The 19,317-nt window shown below is 45.2% G+C and overlaps 1 protein-coding gene across 7 annotated transcripts; it reads left to right on the forward strand.

Annotated features, from left to right (window-relative positions):
* The first annotated feature begins 625 nt into the window (after positions 1–625).
* fam53b (family with sequence similarity 53 member B) lies at positions 626–19,012 on the forward strand. 7 transcript variants are annotated; one of them, XM_056296971.1, is made up of 5 exons: positions 626–868; positions 8,807–9,037; positions 10,128–10,182; positions 12,784–13,544; positions 17,976–19,012. In XM_056296971.1, exons 2-5 carry the CDS (start codon positions 8,948–8,950, stop codon positions 18,336–18,338), a joined length of 1,269 nt encoding a protein of 422 aa, XP_056152946.1. In that variant the 5' UTR covers positions 626–868; positions 8,807–8,947; the 3' UTR covers positions 18,339–19,012. The 7 variants fall into 7 exon arrangements, with proteins under 7 accessions (XP_056152946.1, XP_056152945.1, XP_056152947.1 ...); XM_056296970.1 differs by lacking the exon at positions 626–868 and adding an exon at positions 1,111–1,353; XM_056296972.1 differs by lacking the exons at positions 626–868; positions 10,128–10,182 and adding an exon at positions 1,111–1,353.
* Positions 19,013–19,317: the final 305 nt, after the last annotated feature.

The following is a 19,317-nucleotide window of genomic DNA, read 5'->3' on the forward strand; positions in this document are numbered from 1 at the left end:
TATTTGGCAAGGCAATAGCTGGACACTATAACAGCCAATAGGATACTGGTCGTAAAAAGCCAGTGTCCCCCCCCCCCCCGACTGTATTTCATAAAGTGGGGGAGACAAATCCTTGGTGCCCCTTTTACACAAGGAGCAGACAGTCTGAATCTCCTAGGCGGACAGTCTGCCATACTAGAGGAGATTAGTGGCACACAACAGATGTTAGTCTTTGATTAACAATAGTGTCATGTCAGGGGTGAGCCTCAGCTCACCACCCCTCCGAGGCCACATCCAATCCCAACAAAGAAGATGAATATATATGATATGACAGCAATGAAATGAATAAACTAGATAGATCGCATATACTACACACTTTTGCCAGCGGTATTAAGGGACTTGAGACTGTTTGTGTTTTTTATATAGCTACACAACTATATAGTGTCAGAAGACTACGTGCAGTTTGTCTTAAGTTGATTTATCGTTAAGTGTAAGTAAATAGTGACAATATTGGTGAGCGATGACTGTTGATGTTATTTATGCATACCAATTTGACAAAAGTCACGTCATTTTCAGCCCATCTGTATGGCCTGCCCCCCCCCCCCCCAAGGGCAGCCCATTTACCATAAAGGCAGCACTTCCCTTACTCTCTGGCACGAAGAACATCTGCTTGTAATAACTTGTGTTCATCTAGCACAACTCTTTAAAACGTGAACACTGGAAACTCGTTTTGGGAAGCTGCGTTTTAATCTCAGCGCAGGACACACGAAAACGTACAACGCCCCCGGTCACATCGCACGGCGGTGGATTTTGAGACTCGTCTATGTACACAGCGGAATACTATGATTACATATCATTACCGCGGCGCAGATCGTACCACGGATTAAGGGTGAGTGACGGTGGCGCAAGGGGACGCGCACATATTTTACAAACTCAGAGATGAACTTTGTACCGTATATCTTCCGATACTTTGGTAATATGATACGACCGAGTAACGTTGAATTATCGAAGTCTTAAAAAAGTCGATTTAGTCACGGAAATCAAACTGTTAAACTTTGACACCCCCCCGCCCCTTCTGGAATAAGTGGTACGTCCTAGTGTGTGTTGTCACAGCGTCGTTAGTGTGCGAACTTGGATACTAGAGCAGTGGGACAGTGTTGTAGTTTCATGTGCGGTCTGCCTGTCCAGCTTCCGGGCTGACGCCTCGGTTTTGCCTTTGTGCAAAAAGAAAAACTATTAAAAAAAACTAAAAAGAAAAAAAAAGTAATAAAAATTGAAAAAAAATATTTATAATACATACATATCGAAATGGTCAAGCGAAACTAACTGCCGTTGTCAGTCGTTGGATCCTCGAAGATGTTCATCTTTGTGCCTGTGAGTGATCCAGCTAACTTGTCTAGATAGTGTATTTTTTTTTAATTAATTTTTATTCAAAGTTTTTGTTAGTTCCTTAGCTAAGTTACCCAAGGAGCTGAGTGAGTAGTCAGTGTTGTTGCTGCCATAGCACATGAAACGTAAGGACGACTCCTCGAAGTTGTCCAAGTATGTGAAGTGTAGCATATGGATGCATGTAGACAAATAAGTTTGACCATCATCAACGGTGACAAGTGGGTCAGCTCTAATGGTGTTCAGCAGAGCACCTAGCTTACTTAGCGAGCTTTCCTCATGTGCTCACACTGCCTTCGCTTTGTTCTTTTCTCTCTTGCATGTTTAAGGTTACTGTCTCTATTTGGTGCTTACACTGAATGTGTCCCCCCCCCTTTCTCTTTATTATGTTATGTGGATATCGCAGTAACGTGATTTAATAAGAGTTTTTCTTTCTTTTCTTTTTCTTTTTCTTTTTTTTTGGTGCTGGAAGGTTGCCAGAGTACGTAGGGGAAATACTGTAGAATGCTGAATCAATGAACAAGTTTAGAAAATGCTTAGACATGGGGGACCATGTTTCCCCTCATTTTAATATTAATTTCATTTCAGTATCATCATCGTACTAGTGTATATTTGGTTGTATCACCTTGAGCTGTCATTGTGGTGTGTAAACAGCTTAGGCATATATTTTATTTTGACTACTATATATTAGGCGATGATTGTTCAAATGTTCCATGAAGTCTCTGCAACCTGTTGGCTTAGCTCATTCCTCCGCTTGCTCAAATGCATTTTCCTGGACATTGGCCCGTCTGGATGTGCCATCCACTCTGATTTGCGCTCATGCAATGCACACACATACCAAGATAGCTCAATGTTGTTTTGTAGTTATTGAAGAATTTCTTTTCTCTCTCACAGCCATTTCGTGAGTCTGTACCTGATGGGATGGGAGTGTGTTTGACAATGTAATCAGGCTATGTATTCTCTGTCACTTGTACAGTACGTCACAGTTTGTTGTTTCAGTGGAATGCTGTTGTCTTATCTCTCTCTCTCTCTCTCTCTCTCTCTTTTTTTTTTTTTGGCTAGCTTCCCTTCAGGTATGAAATTGGGCCTGGCTGACATACAGTCTGAGAGAATCTTCCTTTTCGTGCTTACTGAAACTCTTGTGAATGTCCTATGGCTATGATCATGAGTGCAAAGTAGTGCAAAGTAGCTCCTGTTGTTCTCCAAACGAAACTCCAGCTTTTATCCCAAAGATACACACTCAAAGAGGTGGTGAATGTGACAGTAAGAAAACTGTCATATAACTGACTTTATTTTTCTTGCACTAGGACACCTCATACTGTATCATTAATAGTTCTTGGCTTTTTTTTTCTTGAGTTTAAAATCCTGTTTGGTCTGTAGCCTGCATGTAACTTTCTGTTAGTCTCCGTCATGCCAATTTCCTTGCCAGCATCCTTTTCAGAAGGGACTGGGGGATGTTTGTACTGGGTATGTTGACTATCTGCTTTCAGGTTCTTCTATTTAAAAACAGAGTGGCTTCGACTTGGCAAGGTCACTGATCTGACAAGCCTATGTGCAAAATTATTAAAGCAATTTGGTTTAAGGTCAAACTGATTTGCTTATCAAGTTGTGCAGATGAGTCTTTTCTCCTTGCTCCGATGGAAGTGACCCGGAGACATTTTGTTGACTTTCAAAACTTTCTGAGAGTCTACATATCCTGATGCCCAAGTTATGAAATTGTCCAAGTGTTAGCTTAAAAAAAGAAAGATTTGTTCCTGTCTTATTCAAGTTCCTGTGTCTGTCCAGTGGGAATACAATGTGTGGGGGTAGGGGATGAAATCCTGCACATGGCCTAAGACGCCATAGTGCTCTCTCACTAAAAAATTCTTTATTTTGATTGAATTCCAAGAGGCCCTTCTGTGGCTGTAACGTGTTCCTATTTTAGGCCCATCAACATGTAACACTATCTCTGCTATGGATGTAGAGATGTGCTGCATCTTTGCCTCATTGTTTATTGAGAGCTTTTGTCAGACTTGGTATTAATGGGGACAACATTTCTCTGCAACGTTGACAGGTTTGCTGAAAGACCTGTTAAATGACCTCAGCAAATCTGTTGTTCTAAACAAATGTATACAGTGCAAGTGATTATGTATGAAATAACTAAACAGCAGGCCTTCTTGAAAAAGTAGGCCTCCTTGGCTGCCATACACAGCATTTCTGGGCCTTTGTGTTTATGGTAAGTGGGCAGCTGCATGCCTGCAAGAACATAGCTCTGCCCCAGGCCCTCAACCAAGCTTGGTAACCACTATTGAAGGCTCCAAGCCATGCTCATTGCTGACTATTCACTCACTGCTTTAAACGCCTCTTGTTTGACATATCCTAATTTCTGTGAAAATGAATGCAGCTGTGGGCAGGCCTACACCCTATAATGTGTTTCATAAATTTCTTTTCATTTTGTCAGCCGGAGTGAAACTCAAGATGGCACCTGCTTTTTGTTGCCACTGACAACACTTACAAAGAAAGTTTCAAGTTTGAAAACAATTCCCCCATTTTCACAGCAAAGATGAGGAACATCCTAAAAAAAACCCCAAATAAGTCAAACTAGTTTGCTGTTATCTCAGTCATTGGTCTTTATGCAGCCTGTATGTTTGGCCGTATGTGATATGCTCTGTCGACACCGCCGAACATCACAGCGTGGGAAATTGCCTGAATCTATATGAATTCATATATGGATCATTCACAAGCCATGACAGAGACTACAAGAGCCAGTGGCTTGGGTATAGCAGGTTTTTAGGAACGTGCATATTTCCTTCTAGAGAATTTCCTTGTAGGGGGGGAGCTTGACTTTGATTCAGTATCTTTGTTTTTCAAGCAGCCCCGAACTGAAGAGCTGCACAAATCCCTCTGTTAGGTTTCAGGTCGGGCCATCTCAGGTGCTCAGCAGATGCTCGGATTACTGAGAGGGGATTGTTCTGTGCGGAACACAGGTCCAAATGCCGTGCATAGAGGAATGGAAGAGATAAAAAAGAAAAAGAGATGGGCTATTCAACTTCCAAATTATCAAAAAAAAAAGTGGTGCCATACTTTAATGCCATACTATCATGAGACTGTAAATTTGATTACTAACTTTGAAAAAAAAGTTGAGAATTCAAGAGATGTAACTCACTTTGTAGTTATTCCAATTGTATTTAGTGCTCATTACTGATTTGTTACTCGGTAGCTTATGTTTGGCCCTTGTAGCAAGGCATAATGGTGATGTCAGGAAGTGCTGCTTGCTTCTAGTTCTACAAATACCATAAAATCGATTAGCATTGACATGAATTGTCTGTCAGACTCCAAGCGGCCAGCTCCTTATGTAACCCATAGGATTACAGTTTGATCGATGTATAGAAAAGCTGCTCTAATTGGAAAATTACATTTCACAGCATAAAGCAGACTAAACTTCAGAGGAGTATTTTAATGTCTAAGCTGAAATGCTGTACTCTTTGCCTTAGCCTTGACTCATTCTGCCTCACGAGATAGGCTCGGTTATGATGCAGTGCTCCCATATGTCTTTTGACTAATGCACAGAAAGCGAGCCTGCTCTGTTCAGGCTGTTTAACACCAATATAGCTGACTGTAAAGTAGACCCACTCTTTAGGTTTGTCCTAATCAGCTCTGTGGTTTCCTCTGTACCCATCTTGCATATTTATTCAGGTGATGCGATAGCTCGTTGTTGCAACTTCCGACAACCTCAAATAACAATTGTTGAAAGCTTATGGTGAGCTCAGAGGAAAGTGTGGCACTCCATCGACTAGCCCAAGATGGCAGTTTTGCAAGGCCTACAGGGAGGTCACTGTCACTGCTGAGTTCGTGTCAGTCGCTCAGCAGTCTTTTGCATGTGGTAAGAGCCAGATCTGTGTGAATATTCCCACAGCACTCTTCCCCCTCCTTAGAGGTTAGACGTCTCAGCTGTCACGGTGGCTGCGGCTTGACTCAGATAAAGAGCCATCGGCCATCAGAGGTGTGAGGGTTCTCACCAGTTCCAGTTTGCGGCAGAAGGGTGGAAACATTTCTTTGGCAAAAAACTTTATTTGGGCTAGGTGCTTCGGCTGATGTGCTGCAGCCTGATCAGCATCTCCCATTACTTAAGTGTATGTTGTGGGAAGTGAGTGCATGGCGTGCCCCTGCTAGGCGCTGGAGACGGCTGAGGGAGCATGCCTCGCTATGCCTCGTACGTATGCTCAACAATTTAATTGGTGCATGAGAAAGCAGAGGCCCCTGCCAAACCCTAAGGAGAGTGCTTCTCTTCATTGCAAGTTTTCCATTCACAAACTGCTATAGAGGTTGGAATGGATTTCAAAAGGCTCTGGGTCAGGATTTGCTAACTTTATGTTACTTGGTTTCTCTCATGGCACTAGTGTGTTTCAGAATTGTTGTTTTCTCTTGAGTTTGCATTGAGTTTGGGGATGATGAGGAACATTTCAGTAATCTCCAAGACAAGAAATATGGTTGGATTTGGTTTGCAGTAAAGATGCATCATATTTTCTTTATGCATGCTCAATAACCTAGGTAAGAAAATCACAGGAAGTTGAATTAGTTCATCGGGACACAACGTTTATTGCGAGAGAAACATTTCTTCACTCGTCTAAAAAGTTACTTAGATGAGTCAGTAAACATTTCTCTGAAAAACGTTATCTCCAGATGAACTGATTCAACTTTCTGTGGTGTATCATATTACTTTTTTTTGATAACCAATAATTTCCATGGTCATATGGCCACCAATCCTGATATGTTTTGTTTCATAGCAGTACCACCACGTGTCTTAGTTTCCACCAGTGGAGTTGATTTATTATTATTATTATTGTTATTATTATCATTTCTTTCATGTTTCCTGTTTTACATCCTGTAGAGCCGGGTCCAAACTATGGACCGGAGGCACTATAGGGCAGATGTCACTTTATTGACATCTGCCCTATAGCGCAGATGTCAGTCAAGTGACAAATGTAGTATTATTATTATTATTATTATTATTATCATTATTATTATTATAATTTATTAAACTTTAACTGTGATGCTTGGTTCAGATGAAGATGTCTAAAAAACACTCTTTCATTAGTACTTGTCTTGATTTATTACTAAACACTATACTGTTTCTAAGTATTTGCATTTTGCATAGCAGATGAGCACAAATTACTTCAACATAAACAGAGAACAAGATATGTAACATTCATGTTCTAACATCTTTGCCCTTGCATTTCTTTAAGACAGGATGATCATTGAAACACTATCACAACGTTGCCTCAATTGAAAACAATTTGACGTAAATCTATAAGGGCCTACAATGGTTTGTAGGCTGTAAGCGCAACCCGCCTTTCCATCAGTGCTTGTTGTGACCGTCAGCACATCTCGCATCATCATGTTGGTGCGACATATTGGGCATGATTTTGATTTGGCTCGTACCAATAAGCTGACTTATACATCGTGCACCACTAGTTTGCAGGTTGGAGTTAGAAGAACGTTAGTTTAAATCCACTTTTTCCTGGTTATCCCATGGGAAGAACAATGTCATTGTGCATCACAGTTCACTGGTGTGAAAATTGCATTAAGGAGCTTTTTTCACCCCCCCCCCCCCCCACCAACAAGTTTTGTTAGTTTTCGGGGGGAGGGTTTGGATTCCCCCCCCCCCTTTTCTCCCCAATTGTACCTGGCCAATCACCCCACTGCTCTGAGTCGTCCTGGACATTGCTCCACCCCCTCTGCCGATCCGGGGGTGGGCTGCAGACTACCACATGCCTCCTCCAATACATTTGGATTTGCCAGCAGCTTCTTTTCACCTGACAGTGAGGAGTTTCACCAGGGGGACGTAGTGTGTGGGAGGATCACTTATTCCCCCCCAGTTCCCCCTCCCCCCTGAACAGGTGCTCTGACCGACCAGAGGAGGCGCTAGTGCAGCGACCAGGACACATACCCACATCCGGCTTCCCGCCCACAGACAAGGCCAATTGTGTGTGTAGGGACGCCGGACCAAGCCAGTGGTAACACGGTGATTCCAACCGGCAATCCCCGTGTCGGTAAGCAACGGAATAGACCGCCACGCCACCCGGACGCTCCCTTTTTGCGGGTTTTTTGACAGTGCCACTTGCATCCACCACTAAGCAATTAACAGTCAATTATAAGCAACCTTTTCCTGTGCGTCCACACGTCGCTGGATTGATGTGTGTCTGGGCTTGTTCCAGCTCCACGCTTTTTCATCTATTCCACTCTTATCATGGGCCACAAGTTAGGACTGCCACAAAAAAACAACCCAGTTAGTAAGTTGTTTTCCTGATGTGATAAGTGTCTGTAATGGAAATCATGCTGCACGTAAACACTACCTTGTGCTGCCAGCCAGTCAGCCCCCCCTTGGGGTCTTGTGACGTTGCCCCCCCCCCCCACACACACACACCCTCTGATGTCATCTCTTTTGTCTCCCACGGTGTCTCATCATCTACACACAGCACTCTTTTGTTTCACTCTTTTGTCCCTCTATTTCTCTGTTGTGTGCCCCCCCCCCCCCCGCAGTTGTTTTGTCATTCAGACCCTCCAGCTCCTCTGACCTTGCAGGCCTGTCTGCTGTCTTGTGTGCACCTAAACTTGTACAGTACCATGTCCCTGCTTTGCCTGTGTGGGCCTGACCGGTACCCATCAGGTGGTAGGAAACTCGGTCATGGTGATTATAGATTTACATCTGTGCCTAATCAGCTGTTTTACTGTAATCAGTGCGACGCTAATGCGAAGAGGTTTGTTTTGATAACCGCAAGGTCACAGCTATTCCCAGCCAGCCCCTTAGGATTCAATTACACAACTCTGACTTTGCTGCGCTCTGTATTCCTGCGTGGATCACTTTGAGGAAACCTGCTCGCTCTGTCAGATGACCGATAATCTCCTAAAGGGACGGGCAACAACAAAAACAAGGCTCAGAGGTTCCAGTTTTGGTAGCGTGGTGGAGGAAACAAGGGGAAGTGAAAATGGAGCGTAGGTCAAGTTAAACACGATGCCACAATACGACAATAAGGGGCTCTGCTCACATCATGTGTTCCCAGGAAACGGTGCTTGCAGGGAATATCTGCCAGCTCACTCGAGAATTAAAGGATCTTGTCAAACCACCAGCCTCTGTTGACTTTCCATTTTCCCAGCCACCCACTTGGGTATCTGTATAAAGGGTTTAGCAAGAGTGTTGGTGTAGAAAGTACACTTTAAATGCTGAGAGACTGAGACGGGTGTGTATTTGAGCTGAGCCTGAGGGCTTAAGTTGGGGTGGGATGGTGGTGGTGGTGGGGGTTGGGTTTACTCTGCAGTGATGGTGCGTTTTCAGAGTTTCCACCCCCGGGGTTCCTTGTTTCCTACAATCCAGCCAGATCACGATCCACTCATATGCTAGACAAAATGTTGGAAACGCACTGACTTGTAATCCTTTGCTCATCTTTTTGTGTCTGCCCAGGATTGGACCGAGGAGTGAAGCGCATTCCTGGAGGGGTTGACGGCTGCTTTGTGCGCATATGAGAATTCAGCCTTCTCACACCGTGCCCATTAGGATGGCCTCCAACTTTGTTTGCCTGCACTGCATTGGCCTGGGGCAAAGATGTGTGTTGCCATGGTAATCATTTACAAGAAAACACTGGAAAAGAAGGGTGTCGACGATGTAACATCCAAACGGCTGGATTTAGGCCCGGTGAGAAGTTGATCTTTGCTTATGTATCGAGTTTTTTTTTTCTCTTTCTCTTCATATGTTCATCTGTATCTTTTCCAAGTAAAGCGTCAGCTATGCTAGCCAAGAGGGAAAAGACCAGGGCGCTGTTCTACATCAGGACACATGACGGCCATGGTTATTACTTCACAGGGATTTTATAGCCACATGTATTCCCATGTTGTCAAAATCAGTGCGAGCCTGCGTTTAAGTGTAATTACAGAGCATGTCTTTGATGGAGTAAACTCCCAATAATTGCCTTTGCTTCCCTTGTGTCATATTTGTTGGAGAATTCAAAAGTGTTTTGTTACTAGACCTCGGGAAAGGATGTGAAAAGCTGTGGCGTTATTTGGATATAGTGTAGTTAACGGGCCAGACAGAAAGGATGTTTTCTTTGCATTTGGGGATGATTGCATCGTAATGGCTCCCAATTGTTGTCATCATGGTGTGTGTCATCTGGTTTGAATCCTCACCATTTAATTGACTGCAATCCAAGCGACAATGGAGTATTTTAGTTTTACCAAGCTTGGCGCTTATGACTCACTTTCTGGTTAAAACGTACTTAGTTGAAACTCTGCCAGCACGGAGTGAGAAAATTTTCCCAGTTCCATGGACTAAGTTTGCCCTCTTGACCACGTGAAATGAAGTCATCACGCTCCAGGCTGAGGCACATTTAGAGGCATTTATGGTGGATATCCCTCCCTCTCCCTCCCTCCCTCTCCCTCCCTCCCTCTCTCTCTCTCTCTCTCTCTCTCTCTCTCTCTCTCTCTCTCTCTCTCTCTCTCTCTCTCTCTCTCTCTCTCTCTCTCTCTCTCTCTCTCTCTCTCTCTCTGTCTCTGTCTCTGTCTGTTGACTAGTCATGCTTGGTCAAACAACAGCCAGTCATTTCCCTTTGAAACAGACTCAGAGAAAATTTCCATGTGGACTATCTTTGACTTCTTCCAGATTGGTTGTTTATGAGCTTACTCATGCAGGTTTTGTGTTTGACGCAAGAACTTCCTGTATGTGGTATGCAAACCTATGTATACACATTTCCAGGGTTAGCTAACAACGAGTCCTTCCTCCATTTCCACAGTTCCATGGACAGACCATGAGCCAGGGGACAGCCCTCTTTTCTTGTGGACTCATGGGTAAGAGCCAGTTTCCTCTAGGAACCTTCTCGATCAATAATCCTCCCAATCCAAACGGTCAAACACACACATACACCATGTACTCTCACATTACATTCATTCTTTGTCTTATTGTTGTCATTGCCTCACGCCTCACCATAAACTGGGCATAAGCTATAATTATGTACATATGATGCCCTCCAACAGCTTGTGGAAACCAGAAAATGTCAGATGTTTTGCGACAGAAATGATCCCAAGGTGTGGCGGTGCATTGTCACATTTTAGAGAGATGATTAAGTTAAAAGCAGGTGGCCAATACCTGCTACATCTGGTCTCTGGCCTCACACTGTGGTATCCGACATACCTGGCAGGTGTTCCTGCTAAGATGTATGTATTTACGACTGCTTATTCACATCTAATTTGCTGAGCCTCCCTGGTACCTCCATGACCTACTAAGTCTGGATATCTCATCAGTTTGAATTGTTTTCCTCTTAGCGGTTTTCCCCCTCTGAACAGTTTACTACTCCCTTCCTCCATTCTGTCAGAACTGGCAACAACAGTTATAGAATTTTCTCATCGAATTGCATTGGAGATAAATGGTGTTTTGTACTGGCAGTAGCCCGTCATTGATTTCGTAAGACTGGTAAGGCCCTGAAAGACGATGCCAATTTGACAGATGGTGTTGTTCATACTGTATTTCGTTTTCCTCCCCATGCTATATAAATGGTGTTTTGGGGGAGTGAAGAAGAACGGTTGTCTTACATACCAGGAGGAGGCAGCGGCCACACCACTCAGCCACCTGACACATGGGTTTCAAAGTGGCCGATCCAGTCGGTGAATCTAGAGGTGGTGAGAGCAGGGAGAGCAGGTTGTACGATGAGTGGACACAGTATCTATGGTGTCGGTGGAGTGTTGATCGCTGTTGGCAGATAGTTACCTAGTTTGATCTTTTTAAAAACACCAGCGGGTGATCTGTATTTCACCCAAGCCACGTTTTGCCTGACAACCGAGATAATGAGCCTCATTTAGAGCGTTTGCAAAGGGCATATTGACATTCGGTTAAATATGTCTCTGATAGAATAGGGCATGATATTGAGTAAGTTAGACATTGAGCCCAATTTTCTTTCTCCAATCAGCTGTGCTGATAGGCTACGGGTACACACTCTAGCAGTGCCTGTATCTGGCAGGGAAGGCTTTATTTATTCTTTCTTTTTGGATGTCCTTTCTTGTCTAGGTGGCAGGTGCAGAGTGCATCATGCAGTATAAGTGGTCAATTCAAATTACACATGTTAGGATTGGCAGTCTGACCTAGACTAGCAGTCTTGCAGTGATGGTGGTTTTCTGTATTGCGGGTACCGCAAATGAAAAGAAATGCAAAGGGCATTCTTAGATCATTGTGCCCCATGAGGGATTGAGAACTATTTCATCCATTGCTTTTAGGGCAATTGTCTGTCAGACATTCATGCCTAAAACACTTCTCATACTGGCTTTACACTGTTCTAACCTGGGGAAACATGCATTTAGCTCCCAGGCCATAATTAGCTGCATTTGGAGTTCTCAGATGAGTATGTTGAATTCCTCTGCATTTAAACGTGTACTGTTTTAAGAGTTTCCTCTTAATCTAGTATAGGTTTGACCCTGTGGATGTAGTGATGCATTTGTGGAGCGAACTTCTGTCCAATTCTCCCGAGATTTGGTTTGTTATTCTGGCTGTATTTGGCTCTCTGTTTTGGGATATCGGTCCACAAATTAGCTCCTCCCCTGAAGCTCACTCCCATGGAGCCCCAACCCCCCTTTCATAAGAGTTCAAGTTCACCCAGTTCAACAGGGGAGAAGCGCTAGTTGTAAGAATGGCTGAAGAGAAGCCCGTCGTCAGACAGAAACAGCTCTGGTATGCCTCCCAAAACCCTGGCTTTGATAGCATGATAGATAGAATGCACTGATCAACTGTCTGGAGGAAGTGGTACAGCTGTCTGGTATGGACATGGACTATCTAATTGTATTGCCAGTTTGCATGCCAAGGTGAAGCCAAAGTAAACAATGAAGGCAAAATCTGCCTCCTTCAAAGTCGACATGCTTCCAGTTTAGGGTAGAAGGACGTCTTTTTTTTTTCTTCTTCCTCCCTCTCTGTAAATAGCGACGTGTCTAACTTTTCAATTTCTCATTTTAGGGTGGTAGTGTTCGAGTATGGACTCGGTCTTGAGTCAGCATTTTGAAGGTCTCGGTCTTATCTTGGACTTAACAGCATAGTGACTTGGGTTTTACTTGATCTCGGACAGCGCAGATAAGTTTTAGAAGGCTGACTTGAGTACAAGACTTAAAATGACTCTTTTTATTTTTGAAATGAATATCACGCTGCCCCTGAAGAGATAAATAAAGGTCTAGCTCATCAGATTTGTTTCTTTTTTATTATCTGCTTTTGTTTTGATTCAGATCAGTATTTGACTTCAATAGTATACCTTTTTTAAGTATTTTATTATTTTAAGTGGTCCTCTTTTTCCTGCTCACAGGGGCATATGTGTGAATTGGAGCTATGCTCTGTGGATGCTTCTTATTTCAGAATATTTTCCATGTTTTTTTTTTTCCATTTAAATTTGAGCTAAATCTGGCTTGTTGTTGCAGAAACGAGCCGCTGGTGTGAGTTTGGTCAGGGCTATGCCATGCAGCAGAGGCCAGTGGGGGCCAGCCTCGAGAGCCTTTGGGACGCGCTGCCAGAGGTCCATCAGAGTCCGGTCCGTTGGGAACGGGAGGTTGACACGTCAGGCACCCTCTCCAGCTTACTGAAGGACCTCAGCCTGACTGAGGCTGCGGCCTCTCCCTCCACCGCGCCGCCCAGCAAGCGCCAGTGTCGCTCCTTGTCCTGCTCAGACGAGCCAGGCGGCTGCCGTTCTGCCTGGCGTCCCCAGGGCTCCCGGGTGTGGACGGCAGTGGAGAAGAGAAGGTGCCACAGCGGCGGCAGTGTGCAGCGAGGCGGTACGGGCAGTGTGCAGTTGGGCTTCCCAGCCATGCAGCGCAGCTCCAGCTTCAGCCTGCCAGCCCGCTCCAATACCCTCGAACTGCCCTGCTTCACCCAGCGCCTGCCCTGCCCCTCTGCCTTCACTGGCCTCACCCCTTCCTCTTCCATGTCCCTGCCCTCTGAGATCCCAGCGCAGCCCCTCTACCTCTCTCACGAACAGATCTGCCTCCCTGAGCCACGCGGGCCTTCGCCATCTAGCTCCCCTGATTCCACCCCAGAGCTTGAGCGCCGCAGTGGGCAGGGAGGGTTGCCCCGCAGCCGCTCACAGCCGTGCGTCCTCAATGACAAGAAGATAGGTGTGAAGCGCAGAAGACCAGCCGACACACACAAACAGAGGCCTTCGCTGGACTTGGCTAAGATGACCCAGGTTGGTATTTGAAGATAGTGACGTTCACACACCACAGTTCACTTTCTATTATATTCAGTTACGCCATTGTGTAATCAACACAAAGCAAATATTCATGTAGATAAACTATATCCTGTTTAGTATCATCTGATGTTATACATTTTTTATTGTTTCAGATACTTTTATGTTGGATATTTTACTTTTGCATAGCATTCAGTTAAACACTTTACCACTGGCGTCCGGGTGGCATAGCAGTCTATTCCGTTGCCTACCAACATGGGGATCACCGGTTCAAATCCCCATGCTACCTCCGGCTTGGTCGGGCGTCCCTACAGACACAATTGGCCATGTCTGCGGGTGGGAAGCTGGATGTGGGTATGTGTCCTGGTCTCTGCACTAGCGCCTTTTCTGGTCGGTCGGGGCGCCTGTTCAGGGGGGACGGGGAACTGCGGGGAATAGCGTGATCCTCTCACGCGCTACATCCCCCTGGCGAAACTCCTCACTGTCAGGTGAAAAGAAGCTGCTGGCGACATGTATTTGAAGAGGCATGTGGTAGACTGCAGCCCTCCCCGGATTGGGCCAAGTACAATTGGGGAGAAGAAGTGGGGGGGGAAACTTTACCACTAAGCTATTTTCAATAGCCTTTTCAATTTGCACATTTTTTGTGTAATTTTGATATGTGTAATTTAATCATCCACGAAGGCCATCGTAGTCTCTGTCTCCTAACCTAAATCCAGCGTTGCTCCAGATGGATATCTTTGGGTCAGGGACAGGAGTCTCAGGAAACAGCCCGGTGAGCTGAAAGCTCTGCTAGTTCAATCAGTCTCATTTACCCAAGCTACTCCCACTCTGTGGCAGTGGCAAGTTGTTCCTTCTACGTTGGATAAACAAACAATGCGAGGTCATGCTATTGAACCCCCCCCCCAACCCAACCCCCTCCCCCACAAACACCTCAAAGAGTTTCTGGGGGGTGCTATCATTAAACGATCAAGATCTTTCATGCAAGCTTGTTCTAGGTCACATTCCAATATGTGGGTGTGTATTCACATCTCGCCAAACAGGAGAGAGCGTGAAGTAAAGCATGCCTCTCAGATGATTTCGTATTATCGGCGTAACAAATAGTTTTCATAGTAAGATCAAAGCGTAAATAAAAATGGCCGTTCGCAGGACAGATGGTCTTTTGTTCCTTAAGAGAGGTCAGCACATGTTCCTCCCAGTAGCTGTACATTTTGTGCTCCACTTTTGAAGTGAACCAAGGTTCTTTTGGCTACTTGTTATGAACAGACATCCTGGCTGGCTTTTGTCTCTTCTGCCTCAGAAGTGTACGCACACACGCGAGGTAACGTTTCCACACATTCACCGGACTTTGACACTTTGAGGAAGTCACTCAGAGTTCAGCACTGTCTTAACCAGAGGACGCCACACACATACACCAAACAGGGGGGAGGCTAGCATGGAGGCAAGCCAAGGCGATGCAATTGTTAATATTTTTGCAGGGGGAACTTCAGAGTGCTGAGTTTGTTAGCGTTTTGCCTTTCCTGCCGTTTATCACCTCAGCGCGGGGTTATCTTCATCGCGTTGTTCTCAGTCTCTCTGTTTAGACTGCACCGCTGTGACACTGGCGATCAGCTCGAGTGAAAGGGAAAACCATTGAGATCATGAGGAGGTGTTTTATGAGCCGATGTGAAATGATCAGGATTTGCTTGCATTGTTGTTTTTTCCCTTCAGCTGATTCTCAGACGAGGGAAAATGACTTCCAGTCTTCTTGGCTTTGTTAGATGTGACTAAACTCAGGAGAATATGGAGCTCATCTGGGAGATTCTCTGGCATGCAGTCCATTAGTCAATGCAGGTTGTTTGAAAGCAGAAACCTTTAGAAGTTATTTATCCATGAAAAGCTATGAGAGTTCTTGAATTCTCCAGCAGGGCACAAATCGGGATTAGTGTTGGTTTGTAAAATATTAGCTACTTTCCTCGTTCTTTCAATGGCTACACTTTTTTTTCAGAATCCGTTTCTTGTTTTTATTTTTGACCCCCCCTCCTTTTTCTCCTCAATTGTATCCAGCCAATTACCCCACTCTTCCAAGCCGTCCCGGTCGTTGCTCCACCCCCGTCTGCCGATCCGGGGAGGGCTGCAGACTACCCCATGCCTCCTCCGTTACATGTGGCGTTGCCAGCTGCTTCTTTTCACCTGACGGTGAGGAGTTTCACCAGGGGGGCGTAGCACGTGGGAGGATCACGCTATTTCTTCCAGTTCCCCCTCCCCCCTGAACAGGCTCCCCGACTGACCAGAGGAGGTGCTAGTGCAGCGACCAGGACACATAGCCACATCCGACTTCCCACCCACAGACACGGTCAATTGTGCCTGTAAGGCTGCCCGACCAAGCCGGAGGTAACATGGGGATTCAAACCGGCGATCCCTGTGTTGGTAGGCAACGGACTAGAACGCTATGCTACCCGGACGCCCTCAGAATCCATTTCTGTCAACTAACTTTAAAGAATATAACTTGGTGGGTAAAGTAGACAATGAGGAATTTGAGGGAATTCACTCTCCTGTAGAGTACCCAAAAAATTTTTTTTTGAAAAAGCTCACAAATAGGGGAAAGATTGTGAATCGTTGGTTCCTATGGGCTGTGATACAACGTTTACACTTGTGAAAGTTACCGTTCAGATATTTACGGCACTGCTGAACATCAACGTGTCCTCATATATGCCTGTAACACCGTGATCTGCCAGTACGTGATGCCTGTGGTGATATGGTGTACCGTGGGAGACACTGCTCCCCTGTGTGTGTGTGTGTGTGTGTGTGTGTGTGTGTGTGTGTGTGTGTGTGTGTGTGTGTGTGTGTGTGTGTGTGTGTGTGTGTGTGTGCGCGTGTGTGTGTGTGTGACCGACTCCAGCTCTGTGAATGTCAGGGCACAGAGCGGCTGTGGCAGAGATTATAGATTGCTTCGCAGGGGATGTGGGCAGGGTAAAGAGATATTGATTTCTGCAAATTCAGCTCAGTGGGTGGATCGCTGCCACAGCCGAGCCTCGTGAGCTATTGATAAGGGTTTATTGACGGACACTCAAGGTCATTACAGATGAGGAGCCTTTCTGCTGTCCTCGTCATTTCACCGTTTTGAAAAAGGGGTTTTGATAGAAGAGGAGCTCGCAAGAACTGGATACCGGCAGCACTTTATGACTCTCATTATTACTGCTGTCCCAAGTCCATAAAACTTTAAAAGTGGGATGCTCCTGCTCCGTAGAATGCTTCCTTCATTCTAAGATAAAAGTTATTGCAGGTTTGGATAAATACAGCGTGTCATTGGTACTGGTTTGCTACAGCCAGACTATTAATGGCCTTTATCAGTTTGGTCCCAAGGTCTGGGCCAGAAATCTGACTCTGTGTTCTCAGAGTGAGGAGCTAGTGCAGAGAGCAGCTTTGCCACACTAGCTGGGTGCTGATGAATGTACCCGCTTACCCCGAGCCAAGGAAAACAGACGGGCTCCTTTGATCCACTGCTGCTCCGGTGTGGAGCCCTTTATCACTGCTGGTGGCTCTGGGACAAAGACCACAAGTTTCCAGTGTCGGCTTCCTTTTCCAGTCTTGTTTATAGCTCTGACCAACCGGTTTTGCCTCTAAGATCTGAGCTATTGGATGAGTGATAACTCTTTGAATTTAATGCATTGTGTAAATGCATTTTGCTGTGTTCGTACTCTTGACTGTGAACTCATACTGAGCTGATGTGTGCCTGCTCAGTATTACGTAAGAGCACCAGAGGGATAATAGAGACCCTCCTGTGTCCTTTTTGGCATAACAGCATAGAGGTTATGCATGAGAGACAGCTGCTCTGCCTACTCCAAACTAGCCGTTCAGAGTGCACTGGCCTCTGTAAAAGACCCTCTCACTTCAGCGAGGTCAGCTGTCGTGGGCCTTGATATGCCTGCAGCACCACCGGCACATGTGGATTAGCCAAAGGAATTTTGCTGGCTTTTCCAGATGTATGTGCTCATTGTGCAACACCAGTGGCAGGTCAGTGAAGTCGAAAGGCTGACATGAGTGATGTCTGCCCTGTGGGTATCTCACTTGCTGCCACTAAAACTCTCTGGATCTCAATTTTCATGCCCAGTTCACATTGGCCAGCTCAACTGACCACCAGTTGCCCCAGTATGTAATGAAGGCTAAGTGTATGAACATTTTTCCCCCAGTTTATTAAATACTAGTAGTTGCCCAGTGCTTGACTTGGAAATTCACATACTTTTTAAGTAAAGCATTGTGACTGTATTTGGAGAAAAACCAAGTGCGTTTAGACTTGGGATTGTGTCCAGGCAAGAGCTTTGGTCATGGTCTAGGTTAGGCCTCTTTCATAACAAATATTCCATTTCCATGGATAACAGTGTGGAAATTGACAGTACTATAAAAAGCATATCAATTTATTCTTAAACAAATCATCTTTTGGTCTTTCCACAGAAACTTCGCAATTTCCACAGCCTTAGCTGCCCTGGGATCACAGGGGAAGATGGTTGCCAATCAAGCCAGGTCCTACCCATTCTCAGGAGCAATGCCCCATGTGACACTGACTTCCTGTCTGTAAGTGAACAGCGCTTGGAGGAAGAACCACACAGAACCAAAGAGGGTGAGGTCACCAGGAGCATGGGGACAGACCACACGATTGAGAAGCTGGACTGGAACTCTCCAGACCACAGTGATGTGACAGCCGAGACAACCATTGGCAAGGACCGTGAGCCTTTATGGGCGGGGCTATGTAGCATCAGGAAGGACATGTATCAGCTCGGAGGCGAACTCGACATTGAGCAGATTGAGAGAAACTGAGGTCGGCTGCTCCTCCTCTAGAAGTTAAGGAACTGTGAAAGTTGATCACTTGGTGGTACAGTAGGTAAACCACCCTGATAGTCTTAAAGGACAAAGCAAGTTGATAGCTAATGCAGGGACCGTCCCAGCACTTACCTTGACTTTGTCTCAAAGATTAAACAGGAGATTTGTGGCCCAAGGGCCCCAGCGGTGAGTATATATGGTCGCAAGCTAACCTCCCTGTGCAGTATTGTGACTGTGTCTCAGAAGAAGGAAGCTAAGGGAAGTAGACGGAGAGGGAAGAAACTATTGTACCGTGATCTTAAAGCATTTCTTTGTTGCTTGATTACCTGTCGTTGTACTAGGTATGGAGAGAATACACAGCAGGTTTGTATAAATTCTCTGCAATAGAAATGGTGAATGTTTCTCTGACGTTCTTCTCTAGTACATGGGTACATGATGGACACATAAGGAGGCTACTTTGTGAGAGCTACACAAACGGACAACCCATGAAATATATTGACATGCTTAACACTTCACAGAGTAACCTCAGACTACTCTCAAATGATCTATTCCCAACCTGGAGAGAAACTTAGCGATGCTAATAGTGTTAATATTCTTTCTTTTTACAATTTGTAACTACAAAGCAATGTAAAACATGACTATTTCTATACAAATAAACAGTTTTAATTGTGGCATATGCAGTCATCTCAGTTTCTTCACTCATTCTGGGATGCCAAATGCATGGTCCATAGATACACCGAGGTTGGGGGTTGATGGTAGACAAATGTACACATCATAAATGTACAACAGCTAGGTTATTGTTGAGGCTACCCTCAGTGTAACAACACAGGCTGACCCAATAAAGTAGTCGGGAAAAGGCAAGCACAACAGTGGTACTGTGAGGGGCCCTGATGTACACACTCGGATGCCCCTTTGTTAGCGCGCCTGCAGAGAGGGTGGCAGGCAGGGATGTTCAAGTCTGGTCCCGTTTTTTTTT

This window comes from Lampris incognitus, chromosome 17, assembly GCF_029633865.1.
Source record: "Lampris incognitus isolate fLamInc1 chromosome 17, fLamInc1.hap2, whole genome shotgun sequence".
Lineage (NCBI taxonomy): Eukaryota > Metazoa > Chordata > Actinopteri > Lampriformes > Lampridae > Lampris > Lampris incognitus.

Excerpts from the sequence above, each read along its gene's own strand:
- fam53b (XM_056296971.1), top strand. The coding sequence starts at position 8,948 with ATGTGTGTTGCCATGGTAATCATTTACAAGAAAACACTGGAAAAGAAG. Across the intron at positions 10,183-12,783 it reads CTTTTCTTGTGGACTCATGG|AAACGAGCCGCTGGTGTGAG; the intron begins GTAAGAGCCAGT and ends TTGTTGTTGCAG. Across the intron at positions 13,545-17,975 it reads ACTTGGCTAAGATGACCCAG|AAACTTCGCAATTTCCACAG; the intron begins GTTGGTATTTGA and ends GTCTTTCCACAG.